The sequence below is a fragment of the Anabrus simplex genome, chromosome 4 (assembly GCF_040414725.1).
Source record: "Anabrus simplex isolate iqAnaSimp1 chromosome 4, ASM4041472v1, whole genome shotgun sequence".
In the NCBI taxonomy this organism is placed as follows: Eukaryota; Metazoa; Arthropoda; class Insecta; order Orthoptera; family Tettigoniidae; genus Anabrus; species Anabrus simplex.
The window spans coordinates 103,517,848-103,535,826 of record NC_090268.1 but is presented as its reverse complement, the minus strand read 5'-3'; the positions used below and the strand labels follow the sequence as shown (position 1 = coordinate 103,535,826).

The window sequence follows — 17,979 nt, the reverse complement described above, 5'->3', positions numbered from 1 at the left end:
TGGGTAGTGGCAGAACATAAACTTTGCAGAATGTTAACATGTGAGTTAAAACATAGTTAAAATACAAGTTGAGACATGGAATTTGTATTTTAACAATGTATTTTGTATTTTAACAATGTTTTAACTCACATGTTAACATTCTGCAAAGTATTGAAGAGGTGGCAGTAAAATAAAATATTTTCTACATATATTATATGATACTTTCAATACGGACCACAATGATTTTCATTACTTGTAATATACAGGGTGGGCAAGAAATCCCTGTATCCCTGAAACTGTTTAGTATCAAATGATATTTATGCAGGTTGGTAGCTATATTACTTCTTATTAATTGTTGGAATCAAGTGATCGCATACATATTGTTGCAGTCGAGTGTTAGTGTGAAGTCATGACAGATGTAAGAGTATTGAGGAGCGGTCAGTGGCAAGTGTGTGGGTGCACGAACGACAAACACAGGACAAACAATGAGACAGTTTATGGGAGCATTCCAGGAAAGATTTAATAATGCTCCATCGCAAAAGGTAACCTTTATCAATTGGGACAGACGTGCTTTTGTCTCCGGCAGTGTTACAGACAGGCCGCGGAGTGGAAGGAAGAAGACACGAGAAGAAACATGTGCTGGAGTTTGTGGTTTGACTGAACAATCTCCTATGAAGTCGATGTGTATTTAACATGCTTCTGAATTCGATATACCGAGGACAACAATGTGTGATTACATTAAAAAAAGACCATAGTTCAGACCTTTTCGACAAAAGTTCGTAAATGAGTTATCGGATAGAGACCGGAATGAGCGCATTTTAGCATGTCATGCTTTGTTAAATAAATTCCCAAATACAGTGAATTGTGTCAAGGTTATGTTTTCAGATGAATTTGCTATTTATCGCAGCTCACGTGCTAGAAATATTGTCATGTAGGCCAAAGAGAATCCTCATTATAGAGTTGAGCTGGAAAGGAACCTGCCTCGCGTAGTAGTGGGTAGTGATATCACAACATCTGCTTGGACCGTACTTTTCTGGACGGCTGTGAATGGCGCAAATTATTTACACATGTTACAAACATGGTCAATACCCTACCTTGAGGAAAGGTGCCTCACAGAACGCATATGGCTACAGCAAGATGGAGCACTCAATACGCTCTTGCAGTGCGCAAGTTCCTAAACGAACATTTCCCAGGATGGTGATGGTTGTGGTTCACTAGCAACACCAGCTCTCTTGAAATGGCCACCAAGAAGTCCTGACCTCACCACACCTGACAACTCGTTACGGGGAGTCATTAAGGCGCATGTATCTGCATGTCATTATGCTACACACAAAGAATTCTGCAATGTTGTTCAGGATGCATTTCGCATTTTAACACCGGATATGCTTGGAATTATGTCAAGAAAAACATGGAGGCATACAGAACTGTGTTTACAGCATGATGGGGAACATACAGATATATGGGACACTTCATACGTAAGAAACATAACCTATATAACATTTGATACTAGACAGAGGGGTACAGGGATTTCGCACCTGCCCTGTACAAGTATCACAGGGATATCTGGACGATAGAGACTGCTGTCTCATACAAAGAGAATTAAATATCACTAGGTCTAGGATAGAGAAAGTAAAACCGGGCACGTTGGCTGTGCGGTTAGGGGCGCGCGGCTGTGAGCTTGCATACGGGAGATCATGGGTTCGAATCCCACTGTCGGCAACCCTGAAGATGGTTTTCCGTGGTTTCCCATTTTCACACCAGGCAAATGCTGGGGCTGTACCTTAATTAAGGTCACGGCTGCTTCCTTCCAACTCCTAGACCTTTCCTATCCCATCGTCACCATAAGATCTATCTGTGTTGAAGTTTGTAACATAATAGTTTTGTTGTAAAATGGCTCCTGAATATGGAGGATGCACAAAACCAAGTAGTGATTGAATTTCCTTTTGTGGAGCAGGAAACCACTGCAAATATACACAGTAACGCAAGTGCAAGACTGATATAACTTGAAAACAATATTCTTTAACCCATGGGTAAATAATACAAGTATCAAGCTCGAATTATTATTATTTACATTACATGTACATATGATACAATCATGTTGTTTGTGAGGTTATGTCATGAACAAGTGCTGTATATACACTGACTTAGCAAATGCCATGGGACAGTCACCTAATAACGTGTGGGGCCTCATCTGGCCCTGCAAAACTGCAGTGAGACGCCGTGGAGGTTAATCGACAAGTCCCTGGTAGTCCTCTGGATGCAGCTGACACCATATGTTTGCAGAGCGGCCGCCAACGCTGGTCTGTTCGTGGGTGCAGAATCCATGGCACAGAGCCTGCGTTCCAGGACATCCCAGATATGCTCGATAGGGTTCATATCGGGGCTACTGGGTGGCCATGGCAGTCGTTGGACCTCTGCTGCATGTTCCTGGAACCATTCCCGGGCGACGTGGGAGCGATGTGGCGGCGCGTTATCATCTTGAAACACCGCGCTGGGCGGGCGCTGGAAGACCAAAAATGGGTTGAGATGGTCTCCAAGCAGCTCAACATACCGCGTACCATTCAAAGTCTCTTCCAGAACAACTAGGTGGCCCATTCCATACCAGGAAAATGCACCAAAGACCATAATAGAGACACCAGCGCCCTGGACCACACCTTCAAGGCAGGCGGGATCAATCGCTTCATGTGATCTGCGCCATACACGGTGCCTCCTATCGGCATGGTGCAGTTGAAATCGTGATTCGTCCGACCATATCACGTTACGCCATTGTTCCAGTGTCCATCCCTGGTGACAAATGCGTGTCGTTGTGCCCGATGACGTTGGGTTTGGCACCAGTGTGCAGCGCCGGCTCACATACCCCATACAACCCATGTTCCTATGGATTGTCCACTGGAAGACGTCTCTAGCATGCCCTGTGTTGTATTGAACCGTGATTTGTTGCACGGTTGCCCGTCTGTCACTATTGACAATCCGTCTCAGATGTCGCCAGTCACAGTCATCGAGGGTGGTTGGACGGCCGGTTGTTCGTCTGTTGTGGATGGTGACACCCGCATTCAACCATTCATGATACACTCTGGACTCGGTTGATCGTATGATGCCGAATTCCCGCACCACTTCCGAAATCGCACTTCCCATCCGTCGGGCACCAACCACCATACCCCGTTCGGTGTCAGCTCACGACGACATTCCATGTTACACCTGTCACATGCACAGCCACTGCTCACACGGTCTCCTATACAACTGCCGCTGACACAAGGGGCGTGTGGTGTGCTGACAACACACCTGCGCATCAGTGCTCCGCTATCCCATGACAGTTGCTTAGTCAGTGTATATAAGTTTAGTTAATGTAAGAACCTGTAATAGTATACAATTTTTTATTATTATTATTATTATTATTATTATTATTATTATTATTATTATTATTATTATTATCATCATCTGTATATATATGATGTGTAATCCACTACAGTGTTGTGTAACACACTGTAATATCCAGAATGGCAATAGGTAAGATGAGAACTATGTAGAATATTCTTTACATTATATCTGGACTTTAATCACTCTAGAATTTACCAGAAGGTCTGTTGTGGCATATCTTTTTAGAAGCCTGGCCAGGCATATATACGGAGGTGGTCTTGATGGCGGAGTTGAGTTACTGTTTAGTTGGAGTTATGGTTTAACAGGAGCTATACTTGTGATCTCGTGCTGTGGCCGACATGTTTGTAAGCAGTCAGCAGTCAACTGTTTCAAGGTTGCAATCTCCATGTGCTTAGTGATAGGCAGTTGTTAAAAATGGTGTTTTGTTGTGATGGCAGTTAATTAGGTTATGTGCGTGTTTAATGGCAAATGTGAAAATAAGTTCAAAATAAATAAGTTTTACCAACTGACTGCATTTTGTGTGCGTCTTTGTGGCTACATCAACAGGTGCTTAAAATATGTCTATGGAGATCAGGCAGTGGATATGAGTATAGTCAGTCATTGGGTAAATTAGACCAGGAATGGTGAAACATAGGCCTAGTGGGAAGACAGGGATTTATTTATTTGTCAGAAATGAGAATCATTACATTAAACAGATAAAATACTTTGAAAAAAAAAAAAACACACACACAAACTATATTGTGTGGTTGCAGGATTAACAGTCTGGGGCATGCACCTCATTGCAATAGTGTGCTGTGGTCTGCTGTTCTCTACATTCATACAAACTGGAATCAGCTCTGAAACCCCACTTCTTCAGGTTTGACTTCCATCTCGTGACACCTGAATGTAGTCTGTTGAGTGACTTCCAAGTCACCCAATCTGGTATGTGACCAGGAGGAAAATATTCATTTGGCATTATTCATTCATTTAGATGCTGACTTCTTGCCTTAACCAAACTGTGAGATGTCACTGCCTTATTCTTCTCGTTCCTGGCAGCTATTTCTCGATGGATGTCAGGAGGTGCTCTATCGGGAAGACAGTGAAGCTTTCCGGGAGGTACAGGATGCAGAGCCAGTGATAATTTGGCATGTCTCGAGTGCCACATCCACAGTTTTGACATGGCAGGATTTATGCCAGACTGGGCAGGCATACTCAGCTGCAGTAGTACAGCACAAGGGCAGATGTCTTTGCTACATCTGGATGATATGCACCCCAAGTTGTTCCATTCAACTTCCATATGATGTTAATTCTAGCAGCAACTTCCTGCTTGATGTTCAAGCAGTGATTTTGGAACCTACCTGACTTTCGAAGTAGAAAAAGCCTGTCTGTTCTTGAGAAGACAGGGATGAAATAGACTCGTAGAGTAATAAAATTAGCATTGAATGTTAGTAAGGTACCTTCTGACTGGACAAGAGCAGTAACTGCATCTACCTATAAGCATGGGAACGATTGCAACAACTATCAAGGTATTTCACTGATCAGTAAACCATGCAAGGGGTTCACAGGCATTTTGGAAGGGATGGTGCGATCAGTTGCTGAGAGTAAGATGAAAAGCAGTGAAATTTCAGATCATAGAGGGGCTGTCAGGATCAGATTTTCAGTATGCATCAGGTGATTAAAAAAGCTACCAAAGGTATAGACAATTACGTTTATGTCTCGTGTATCTAGAGAAAGCATATGACAGAGTACCAAGGCAAAAGATGTTTGCTCTACTGGGGGGACTATGTAATTAAAGGTATTATTATTATTATTATTATTATTATTATTATTATAAGCAATCAAGGGAATTTATTTTGACAATTGGGCTGCAGTGAGAACTGATGGTAGGAAGAGTTCTAGGTTCAAAGTACTTACAGGAGTTAGGCAAGGTTGTAATCTTTCACCTTTGTTGTTCATAGTTTACGTGGATCCCTACCAACAGATGTAGAGTGGCATGGTGGGATTCAGTTAGATGGAAATGTAATAAGCAATTTGGCCTATACTGACAACTTTGTCTTAGTAGCAGATTCGAAAGCCTATCCAAGATCTTGGAACCTGAAAATAGGTGCAATGAGTATAATATGAAAATTAGCCTTTCCAAGCCTTAAGTGATGCTGCAAGGGAAGAAACCTAAGAAAATTGAATGTCAGGCTGGGAATACAAAGCTGGAACAGGTAGATCATTTCAAGTATTTAGGATGTTTTTTTTTTTTCCAGAATGGTAGTATTGTGAGATTGAATCAAGGTGCAGTAAAGATAATGCAGTGACTGTGCAGTTTTGTTTAAGAGTGTTCTGTGAGAAAGAAGTCAGCTTCCAGACAAAACTATCTTTACACTGGTCTCTTTTCAGACCAATATTTTTATTTTTTACAGGACTGAAAGCTGGGTGGACTCAGGATACATATATAAAGTAAGAGTTTTGTTTGTACATTGCTCAGAATTAAAAAAGAATGGTATTTCTGTATCGGTCATGTTCACAGTAACCAAGAAATGCACATTTTAATTTTCCGTAATTTCTGGCTATCTGCATCACGAGAAAACGGCTGAAGAAAATTTAATGAAAAACAGTCTGTAAGTAGCTACAATTTCTATCTGTCTGCATCACGAGAATATGACTGAAGGAAATATAATGAAAATCAGTATGTAAGTGGCTACAGTCTAGGCCATAAATAATTTTATTCACGCTAGTGAAATGGTGGATTAGGGAAGGCCTAAAATTTATTTCTCAAATATTTATGTTATTAGTGGTCCTGTCGATAAATACTACATAACTCGAGATATATAGAATTATATTTTCAATTATTTATGTCATATTTTTAACGTATCAACTATGATAACAGAGATATTCACGAATTTGGATTTTTGTTCCTAAGTCCATATCAACACAGAGTCATGAAAAAATGGGTAAACAGAATTTAATGAAAATCGGAATGTTAAGTTGTAAAATACGAAACTACAGTCTACGCTATAAATAATGTTATCCACTCTGGTTGAAATGGTAGTTTAGGAGGAAGCACCTAAACTTTTGATTTTTAATTACCTATATTATTAGTGGCATCGAAGAGTACTAAATAACACGAGTCATAGAGAATACAATTTCCGATTATTTATGTCTTATTCTGTTTTACCGTACCAACTATGATAAGACTGGTGGTGTTGGTGATTGTTTTAACAGGAAGTACAACTAGGCAACCATCCCTTATATAACACTAATCAGAGAAGAAAGTGGAAGGGGCCTGACACTTCGAAAGAAGGACTCGCTTTACATTCGATGCCCTAATATCACAGAGTCTGAGGAAAATGAAATATGAAAGCCTACAATATAAAGCTCATAATATCGATTAACATCACATTGACAATTGTTTGTTGTAAGGTGCTGTGTGTCTTCTGCTGCCTCTCATCTTCTATAGATGAGGTTACTGTTGCATGCTGAGTATAACCTCCTGCTTGAATATTGGCAGGAAGTAGCTGGGGAGTAAGAATACTCTCTTCTTTAGCATGACATTCTTCTGGTTCATAAATTTGCTGATAACTAATGGCACGTTCCATACAGTTTCATCATAATATTCCAGTTATTCGATTCCTATGCTGAGGCACCGATTGTAATGAGCAGTGTACACACTTAACGAAATAATGGGGGGAGGACTGTTCACGGCTATCTGCGGCCTGGTAATTCAAACTCTGGAACTTTGAATTGTTAGATCGGCAGTGTCGTTAAAAGTGAGAAAACGTGCGGTTTTTCATTTGATCAAGTATTTATATGATAGCATTGCTTTTAATCACGACCTTTTTAGTGATGCCATTGTTATGACCTCTGTTGACTTCAGTTGGGAAAACCACAAAGACAGTCTTTCTGAGGATGTAAAAAGGCAGTTGGAGAGAGAGCGTCTGCCACTATAATGGCAACTGCCCTACTTGATTCTGACTGGCAGTAGGCAAGTGGACCTACCATCATAATGAAAACTCCCCAACTTGAGACTGATAGTAGGCAAGAGGGCCTGCCATTACACCGAAAACTCCCTAACCCAGTCTTCACATGAGAATATACGTATGGTGACTCCCCATCGCGTTTCTGGGGTAACGTTAAGAGCTATGCAATTGAATGCAATCTTACTATGTGCACACAACTTACGAGAATTCTGTAGTGTAGAATTCCATAGCGAAGCACGGGTACATCAGCTAGTCTTATTCATAATTTAGAAGTAATGAATATGAAGGCAGCAAGAATGATCGCTCAAACAAACAAGTAGGAACAATTGTCAGGAGTGTACTGAGAATGAACAGATAAAGGCTAAGTTAGGAATGAAGTCGATTGATGGAGCTGTACGCATAAACTGGCTTCAGTGGGGAGGGGGACTATTTGAGGCAAATGGTGGTGGTAGTTGTTTTTGTTTTAAGAGGAAGGAGAACTGAGTAATCATTCTCTCTGATCAAATTAAATGGAGACAAAAATTGAAATATAATGCATTTTTTTATTTATTCATTCATTCATTCATTCAACAAAGGAATTTGAAAATCAATTAAAAATAAAAAGCAAAAAAATATCAAGCCTGAAAGGTCACAAACACATCAGAAGGGAACACTAGTTTCCTGTTTAACAGAATACTTGAAATGTATATGCCCTCGATTAGTCTGCTTTCACACATAAAGAAAATGAATAGATCAGCAGTATCAAGAAGTATTCGCATCATCGGCTAGTATGAATTTGAGTGTCTCCTGTAGGCCAAGATTCCATCTTAGGGCAGAGAGATCGGTACACACTATGACGACATGGGCCATGGTGAAGTATGCATCACAAGAACACACTGGGGGAGAGGTCTTCCATCTTTAGGAGGTAAGAGTGCATAGATCTTCCGTGACCTATCCTCAGCATACACAAAACTAAAGCCCCTCTCAGTGAAGACCAGAAAGAGGACTGCCACACAGTAGTTGTCTTCTTAATTTCTCTCAGCTTGTTGGGAGTTCAGAGAGCTAGCCACTCTGACTCGCAGGACATGATGCTTCAATGTAGCTGAGAAGAAATATCACTGGTTGGTACATTCACGGGTAGAGGTGGTAAAAGTACCACTTCTTTTGCAGCTTGATCCACAAGTTGATTTCCCATAATCTCAATACGGCTCGGGAGCCATGCAGAAGTGATTCTGATGCCAGCATCACACAACCTGGCTGGGTCATGAATCTCGTGTACCAGTGGGTGTTGTGGAAAACAGATGTCAACAGACTGCAGAAAACTTAACAAGGCAGTACAAACAAGGAAGTTTCCTCTTTTGTCACCCAGAGCAAACTGCACAGCCTCTAGGTTACCTAGAAGATTGACTCTGGGCAGAGCTTGATAGCTGCAGTTGCTTAAGTGCGGCCAGTAACCAGTATTCGGGATAGTGGGTTCGAACCCCACTGTTGGCAGTCCTAAAGATGGTTTTCCGTGGTTTCCCATTTTCAGAACAGGCAAATACTGGGGCTGTACCTTAATTAAGGCCATGGACACTTCCTTCCCATTCCTAGCCCTTTCCTATCCCATCGTTGCCATAAGACCTCTACCTGTGTCGATGTGACGTAAAGGAGTTTCCAAAAATCGACTCTGTAATGGAGGGTACGAGAAGTAGAGGGAGACCAAGACGATGATGGTTACTCATTTTCTAACAATTTACAGATAGGAGGTATAGAACTAAATGACTCCATAGTGCTGTACTGAGTCAACTCAAGACTTAAGCGGTCCCTTTGATGTTAGACTTCTGGTCCGTGAAAAGGCTTCCGCAGCACTAAATAGTTCCCTAGGTTTTTTACTTGTTCCTGAAGTGAGGAGATTCCTTCAGTTTGGTTAGAAATTCTGGTGAACTGACTTGATGAATTAAAAATGTTTTCCCTGTATAAATATGGAAAATATATCACAGGTTGTATGTTATTCGGGTTGGTTACCAACTCTTATATTTCATATGTAGATGGCTATGAATAGTTATTGTTCTCAGTGGTGCATGTAGCAAAATAATAATAATTTAATATGAGATTGATATCTTATTGCACTGTGTACTTAGTAAGCTTTGTTCGAGTTCATTCCATTGCTGATAAGTTCGCATAATATTTGCAACGTTGAAAATTGATCCAAGAAAACTGTTGGCAATACTGGTTGTAACAGAATGATCAGTATTCATAATGGCTGCCAGCTGTGAGCAACACGTGTGTGATGCTGTGGCGCTTGAGCCCCTGTGAAATATTTTAAAGCTAACAAACGTGGAGAAAAATTAAGTAGGCAATCTAAACAAATTGTTCTAAACGTTTACAGTAGCCTACGAGATTAGAATCCGCTGTGGACTGTGGAAGACGTGGTGAAAAAGACCGTGCAGCTGACCGGTGTTTCTGTGTACAGTGTTTACGCTGCTCGCGTGGAATTTAAACTCCACGGAAAATCCAAGTCTCGAGCGAAAGGTCGAAAGGGAATTCTTATGTTTTCTTGTGGTACTATATCGTATGCTCTCCTGTGGCTGCTTGTATATATCCTGAGTCTTTCTGATGACACGTTTCTGTAAAGCCGCTGAACTTTTAGTGGTTTGTCTTTTTTTTTTTTTTTTTTTTTTTTTTTTAACGTCGCACCGACACAGATAGGTCTTATGGTGACGATGGGACACGGAAGGGCTAGGAGTGGGAAGGAAGCGGCCATGGCCTTAAGTAAGGTACAGCCCCAGCACTTGCCTGGTGTGAAAACAGGAAACCACGGAAAGCCATTTTCAGGACTGCCGACAGTGGGGCTCAAACCTTCTATCTCCCGAAGAACATTTAGTTTTAAGAAAGTGTCTCAATATGTAAACAAGCAATCAAGGTGATAAGGAAAATGTTACTCAATAAGCTGCAGGCCACATTTATGTGATAGAAAACGTTTGCTCGTTTGGCTGTTCGTCAGTACGCCTATGTGTCAGCTCAGTTCGAACTATGCACTCGCCATAAATAATACAGGAAGGGCCTTAACACGGTATGGGAATAGGATCCTTGGTGTATTCAATAATAATAATAATAATAATAATAACAACAATAACCATTTTTTCTTTACTTTATATTCGTAACCGCCCTCTACCTGCAGAAATGTTGTTGTGAGGGGATCGTGAGTTCGTTTTTACCTTCCGAATGACGAGACTACAATATTAACAACATTCCTGGAAACATTGTATTTTTCAATCCCACTCAAAGGTGGGTTTTTGAGTTTGTTGAACTGTGAGAAACTCCCACTGACAGTCGTAGCACAAAAGCGGAATAATATACTTATGTTAAGTCCCCATGTGCCTCACACAAATTTTTTTTATGAAATAAAAATAACCTTGCTTCTCTTGCCTCGGTATTCATCACTAATCTGTAGGTTATACCTCGTCAATAAAGGAATAAATAGGTATGGTACATAATCAAAGTACACCTATGTGAAAGGAAGAGATTTCTTTTGATGCTTCACTATTTGAAAATGAAGTACTTGTCAAATAGATGCACGACGTTAATAATAAGCTGCTTGTGGCGAAGATGGAGAATGGAGATGGGTAGGGGAAACGGGGGACGTGCTCACATGTGGAAGGATACTTTTCCTAAGCTTTTGACTTGACTTTCAGTATACAAACACAGGATTGTGGCAGCACTTAGTAAATTCACAGAGGCCTGCAGACTGAATGCAGAAAGGCATAACAGTATATAATGAAGATGTATGCATGATGAATGTTTTCTTTTCAACAGCTGTGCACTTACACATATTGGATTCGGGATCAAAATAGTAGCAAAATAAAGTTTATAAAAAAAAGATGGCAGCACTGTCACTCTGAAGTGTTTCTGTACTAACTGGAAGCTTCTAGTAACATGACGTTTGTATGGAGGTTCATCTGAATGCATACGAGTAGTGCCAGATCGTCAGGATCGTGGAAGGGAAAGAGAGAGGGAGTTCTTGTCAATTGAGGCCACTTGTGCTATTCCATTGCTTCAAGAAGGCTATTCTCACAGGCACGTAGCCATAATACATATGGGTAGCCCAGGGTCCAGTACGGCATCTTTGGAAGTGTTTGCAAGAGACTGGAAATGTTGCTATATTTCCTAACACAGGCCAAAAAAGGAGAACAAGCCCAGCCCAAGACCATTTTGGGTAGCTACAAGCTTTGCAAAACCACCAAACAACTAAACAAACACTGCAGGCTTCCAGAGTACATAGAAGTGTTCAAACAATCAGAATTACACTCCAAGAGGCTGGTTTAAGATTTCTGCGATCTGCTAAGGATCCCTGACTGGCAGGAAGACTACATTAACGAGACTGCAATTTACAAGAGACCACAGTAGCTTGCAGCTAAGACAATGGTACTGTACGCTTTTAACGACGAGTCACACTTCAGTTGTATGACTAATCAATTCCACATAACCGTACTTTTTCTGTGCATGTTTGCATGTTTTGGCCTTTTTGGGGAAAATTCATGCATATTGCATATTTGCAAAATTTTGGAATTAATAGCAAGTAATTGGACACACATTGATTAATATGACTTCTTCTGACGCATATATTACGTTAACTTGCATGATAGTGCCTTTTTAGAACATGGGCTTGAAGAATTTGGGACTGTACATCCACATTATTTATTACTGAGAGAGAAAGAAAATTTATTCCTGGTATACAAGGGCGGTTTGAAAAGTTATCGGAATCACCGCTAGATATCAGTGCTAGAGCAACGAGGTTCCCGCACAACAATCACATATCCTTTGTGAGGTGAGTGAACACGTAGCGCGTCAGTGCTCTAGCTGCAGGAGTGTGGTAGTGACGACTCTTTGTCGTTCCCGTGTAGTGATTTGTAACAATGGAAAAAACTGAGATTCGAGCAGTGATTAAAGAAAGGTATGAAAGCAAAGGAAATTCATGCCGACTTTCAGAACACACTGGGGGACTCTGCTCCTTCATTTTCAACTGTTGCCAAGTGGACCAGCGAGTTAAAATTTGGTCGGGAGAGCTTGGACGATGATCCGCGTAGTGGATGGCCAAAAACTGTTACGACCCCAGAATTTATCGCAAAAGTGCATAAAATAGTCATGGAGGATCGTCGACTGAAAGTGCGGGAGATTGCTGAAGCTGTAGGGATGTCTTCTGAATGGGTATATTATATTTTAACCGAAGAATTGGGTATGAAAAAATTATCCACAAGATGGGTGCCGCGGCTCTTGACATTGGACAATGAACGCACCAGATTGGAAATGTCCGAACAAAGTCTGGCCCGTTTTCAGTGCAACCAACAAGATTTTTTGCGCTGGTTTGTGACTACAGATGAAACTTGGGTCCACTACTATACCCCAGAGACAAAACAGCAGTCAAAGCAGTGGAAACATGCTGATTCACCACCACCAAAGAAAGCAAAGGCAGTGTGTTCGGCCGGAAACGTCATGGCCTCACTTTTCCGGGATGCAAAAGGCATTCTGCTGATAGATTATCTTCCTACTGGCCAAAACATTACGGGGCAATACTATGCAAACCTCCTAGAACAACTACAGGAAAAGATACACAAAACAAGGCCTGGTTTGGCAAGGAAAAAGGACATCTTTCATCAGGACAACGCTTCGCCGCACACAAGTGTTATTGCCATGGCAAAACTTCATGAACTGGGGTACGAATTGTTGCCACATCCACCTTATTCACCTGATTTGGCACCATCAGACTTTCATCTATTCCCCAAGCTGAAAAATTTTCCTTGGTGGACAGAGATTTTCTACAAGGGAAGAACTGACAGCCGAATTGGAGAGGTATTTTCAGGCCTGGAGGAATCTCATTTTCGAGATGGGATCAAGGCATTGGAACATCGCTGGACCAAATGCATTAGTCTACAGGGAGACTATGTTGAAAAATAAAAGCAGTTCCACCAAGGTAAGATATTTAATTCTAGTACATTCCGAGAACTTTTCAAACCACCTACGTACTACTTGAAAACCCAGTTAGGTGCATAGAGGTCCTATAATCCCGGTGTACATCATTATCAGACCCCACATTCAATATCATATGACCATGCTTGTGTTTACAGATATTTTGGTGACAAAGGAAATAATTCCTTAAAATGTTATACAGTATTCGAGACATAAGTAGGTACTTCGGTATTATGACAGTGCAATGAGTAATTGTGTCTAATTGTATGCGACAACTTTAATAAAATAATAATAATAATAATAATAATAATAATAATAATAATAATAATAATAAATGTTATTGGCTTTACATCCCACAACTACTTTTTCAGTTTTTGGAGATGCTGAGGTGCCAAAATTGTGCCCTGCAGAAGTTCTTTTATGTGCCAGTAAATCTACCGACATAAGGCTGACGTATCTGAGCACCTTCAAATACCATTTGACTGAGCCAGGATTGAACCTGCCAAGTTGGAGTCAGAAGGCCAGCAACTCAACCATCTGAGCCACTCAGCCCGGTGGTGACAACTTTAAACCAATGTCCGAAACGCAACACAAGTCATGGATTTAGGTTATCTTGACTGGATGCCACATAGGACAGCCCGCTGTGTTGTTTATTGAAAAGAACTAAAATACGTTTGCAGAAATACTTCTGGTATGATCCAGCACTTAAAAACACACAATAACGCTGAAGGAGAATCGCCACAGGGAAGATCTCCAGCTTGGCCCGCATCACAAGAAGCTATCCTGTCCACAACAACTGCAAGGTATCCAGGTAGGTGTACTTCCTATCTACAGCTATTCACAAATTATGCAGAGTTATTCAGCTAAGATAACTCTTGAACCATTTAAGATACTGACATTGTGTTTTCTCTTTTGCTAATACTATTAATGGGCTCATAGTTGAACATGCAGTACTTTTCTAGGCTTCTGACAAAATTTATCAGCATACACATTTCCATACGAGAAAGTTATTTCACACAATAACTGCTGATATACTATCAAGCTTACACTCGCAGTTACTGGAACGTTGTACAGATTGCAGCACAGGAGAATCTGTCTCAAGATTCTCGCACGAGTGTTGCCCATGACCACAGAAATGATTGAGGAGCCATCTTGACATATCTTCAGTGGTGACATGGGGAGTGTAAGAGAAGAAACCTTCATAAATAAAGGAAATTTGAAGAAGCTTAAGATAAAGATGAATACAGGAGTTAAAATATTACGAACACAGCATAAATATGAAGGGAGAAAAGGATTACAATGGGATATTGAAAAGCAACAAATAAGTGCCTGATCAAGTCGTATAAAGATAGGAACATGAAAAGGAGCACACAACAGAACAAACAACCAATGACTTGAAAGACAGATTTCTATAGTGCTTGAAACAAAAAAAGGTGTACATTTGACATAAGTTAGCAAAAGATCATTGCTAAACCAAAATTTATAAAACAAATGAACACTAAGGATTGTTTTAAGTGGCAATGTTTTTTCTGTAGATTGTTATAATGTACACTACTGAAGTTACAAAAACTTCAATGTTAATACTGTACCTCCAAGTAATAGTGTATACTGTGCTCAATATTGAGGTTTCCATCACAGTAGTAGTACTTTTTTTTTTTCTCCTTTCATTTACTGTACTGCAGCAGCAGTGCATCTACAACTGTATCATGCGAGCATAGCACACTAAGAGTATTTAGAGTAATTTTAAAATGTGTTGCATTCACAGCATTATATGTTCCTAATTTACTTTTTACATTAACGGAATTTTCATATAACCTCTGGAGTGGACATCTCTCTTTAATGGATATTTCTTTTTGGTCCTGATGGTATCAGTTACAATCTAAGATAGGGGTAGGACATCTTAGAAATTATTATTCTTGCATTTACCTTCAGAGAAGGGGAAATCCAGCTGCTGCCAGTGCTGAATTTCAAAATCCTGCACCTCTGGATGTGGAATAGTCATGACCATCGTTAAGAGGGGAACAGGAGGATGGGTCCCGCCAGATAATTTTCTGTGTCACATCTTGTGACATTTTATTTCTTCTAAAATCTGTAGTCTCGATAAATTACAATAATAAAACATGTAAGATCTATCAGCACTTCACCGCAAGTGCTAATATGTATATATTGAGCAAGGAGATTCTGATTACTACTTTACAGTAACTGAGGATTTTAGACTACTGTGCTAAGTAAGACGACTGTGGTAAGTGAAACAATGCTGAATTAGCCCTCTACACCTGCACTGGACAATTAACCATTTTACTGGAAAAAAATTTTATGATCTAGGGTTATAACTGGAGATTGCACATCGGTACACACACGAACAACATTTAGACAGTACTGACAAAAAGGTGGATCCGATTTTTGCTTTGAAGAATAACAGGGGAAAAAAAAAAGGCACGATTTAATACTGGCTATTAAGGCATGCCCATAGCTAACTGAAATTACTGCCAGGTGGTGTAATATGGGGATCGTTTCTAGGTGATTCAATTTATTTATTTTTTCAGTCATAAAAGTTAATAGGAGTTAACCATTCATATGAATAAAAAGTAATGTGATGTGCAATGATCTTTATACTGCACAGAAAAATCTAGGGAGAGTTGAAGTTATTAATTTTGTTGAAGTATTGCAGGAAAGATACTAAGAAACAAGATGACAAATCACAACAAACTTTGAATAGCAGTATTTTTATTGTACTTTAGAGAATACATCAAAACTATGGAACTGGTTTTTATTTAATACAAGTATACTAATTCATAACCGTAAAAAAAAGAACAGATATTCAACATACACTAGTCATAAATTAATGAACAGGATATAAACACAAAAATGAATGAATTATGGATGAATTAATTAATTAATATAAAACAAATGGAATCAAAAAGTATTTTTCTACTTAACTTAATATCTTTTGTACAGACTATAATTAGCTTTCTATGAAGAAATCAGTACTATGGACTTTTATATGTTGTATAAAGTTAGGAAATCTTATATTTCATAGAAAAATTGATTTAATAGGTCATATGGCACTCCAATCAGATATAAATGCATAATAATGTAATCTGTTAATAATATCTATAAACTTCAACAGTATCTGGCTTCAATGTTGTTAAAAGAAGTTATGCATTTTTTGAAATTCTTCGAAAGCAAAATAAAGATAGCAAAACTCTCAAGACATCCTAAACATGTTCAAAAGGATTTAACAATAAAGATTATGTTTATTGTAGTATGCTGCAAATATCAGACTTATGTCAACTGATAAATGTATTCAATCACTACAGACTTACAAAATTACACTATGTGCAAAATGAAGATGACAATTACGTATAAAATTAGTGCTACGACTACACTTGCAAGGTAACAATGTTGAACTTAAATACAGTGCATAAGACATGTAACTTCAGATGTGCTAAAGTCATCAGACTAGACAACCAACTCATAAGACCTTTTAAAATTACCCAACATAGTACAGCTAGCTAGGTTGAAAATTTATCTTATACATTCCCAAAACATGAGGATATTCGTGAACTATAGATAGCCGGTGGCTGAATATGTGCTCTGTCACTCTTTCTTCTTCTGACCAAATATAAGAAAAATTTTCTTCCCCTAAAACATAGCTCAGCACATAAAGAAGATGTTTCTGAGAACAAATGTGTCGAACATGGCACTGTATGCAAGCGAGATGTGAACATTAACTCGTGATTTCAAACTGTGGTGTTACCAAAAGATATTGAAGGTGATAGTAGATAAGATCAAAAATGAAGAACTAAAACAGTCCAAGAAGACTGGATATACTCATGTGCCAAGTGTAAGTTGAAACAATGTTTAGTGAGCCCTATATAACTGCACTGTTACATTAACCATTCTGTTGAAAAATTTGTTGCCAACTGGAAGAACTGGTGCAGTTCAGTGTACATACAGTACAATTAACTAACATGATCTCATCCAGATTAAGAATATTCATTTTGCTCTGATTGAAGTACTAAGTTCTTTGAAGAAACTCCAGTGTTTTTAAACATTTCCTAATGGAATAAACAGATTTAAGCATCAAAGATTCTCTTATCTCCCTTCTCCATAATTATGAGTTTCTGACAGGCAATGCAGTAGTAATCATAACCTCAGGAAATGTTCCTATCTTTCAGAATGTCTTCGTGTTAAGATTTCACAGGCTTCTCAGTTGTGTATCCCATCTAAAGCCTAAAACATCAATAAAGTGTACTACATTGTAAAATATCAGATACTTTAAAATTTCTCATAATATAAAAAAAAATTACTGATTAAAAAGTATAAGCCTGTGATCACCTAGGACAATTCTTTTAACTTAACAAAAAGGGCAGGTAATATAGCACCTGATAAGACAATCTGAACAATTTATAACATATCTTTCTAATTCAAAGTCCAAGTTTTATAGCCTGTTGCTTGTCTTCAGACATTTAGAAGATTACTTAAATTAACATATCGCTAAAAGTTATAACACTCACACTTAAGTTCATAAAAAATGCACCCAAAACTTACATTAGTTTGTAACACATTTAAAATCAACAGAGATCTATCACTGACTAGTCTTAAGTGCTCACAAGATTTTAAAAGTTCCATGAGACTAATTCATCAATTTTCAACTATTGGACAATACATCCTTTCAGTCTTTAGATGAAAGAGGTGAAGAAAGTGCACATCAGAGTTAATGTTTATTTATATCCAATGATCA

At 39.2% G+C, this 17,979-nt stretch overlaps 1 protein-coding gene across 1 annotated transcript in view; it reads right to left on the bottom strand.

Annotated features, from left to right (window-relative positions):
* The window catches only part of LOC136871661 (mucosa-associated lymphoid tissue lymphoma translocation protein 1), a 136,132-nt gene extending 128,523 nt beyond the window's left edge, over positions 1–7,609 (bottom strand). Inside the window, exon 1 of the mRNA XM_067145152.2 lies at positions 7,507–7,609. Within this exon, the coding sequence (XP_067001253.2) occupies positions 7,507–7,550 (44 nt within the window). The 5' untranslated portion in view covers positions 7,551–7,609. The remainder of the gene's footprint in view (positions 1–7,506) is intronic.
* Positions 7,610–17,979: the final 10,370 nt, after the last annotated feature.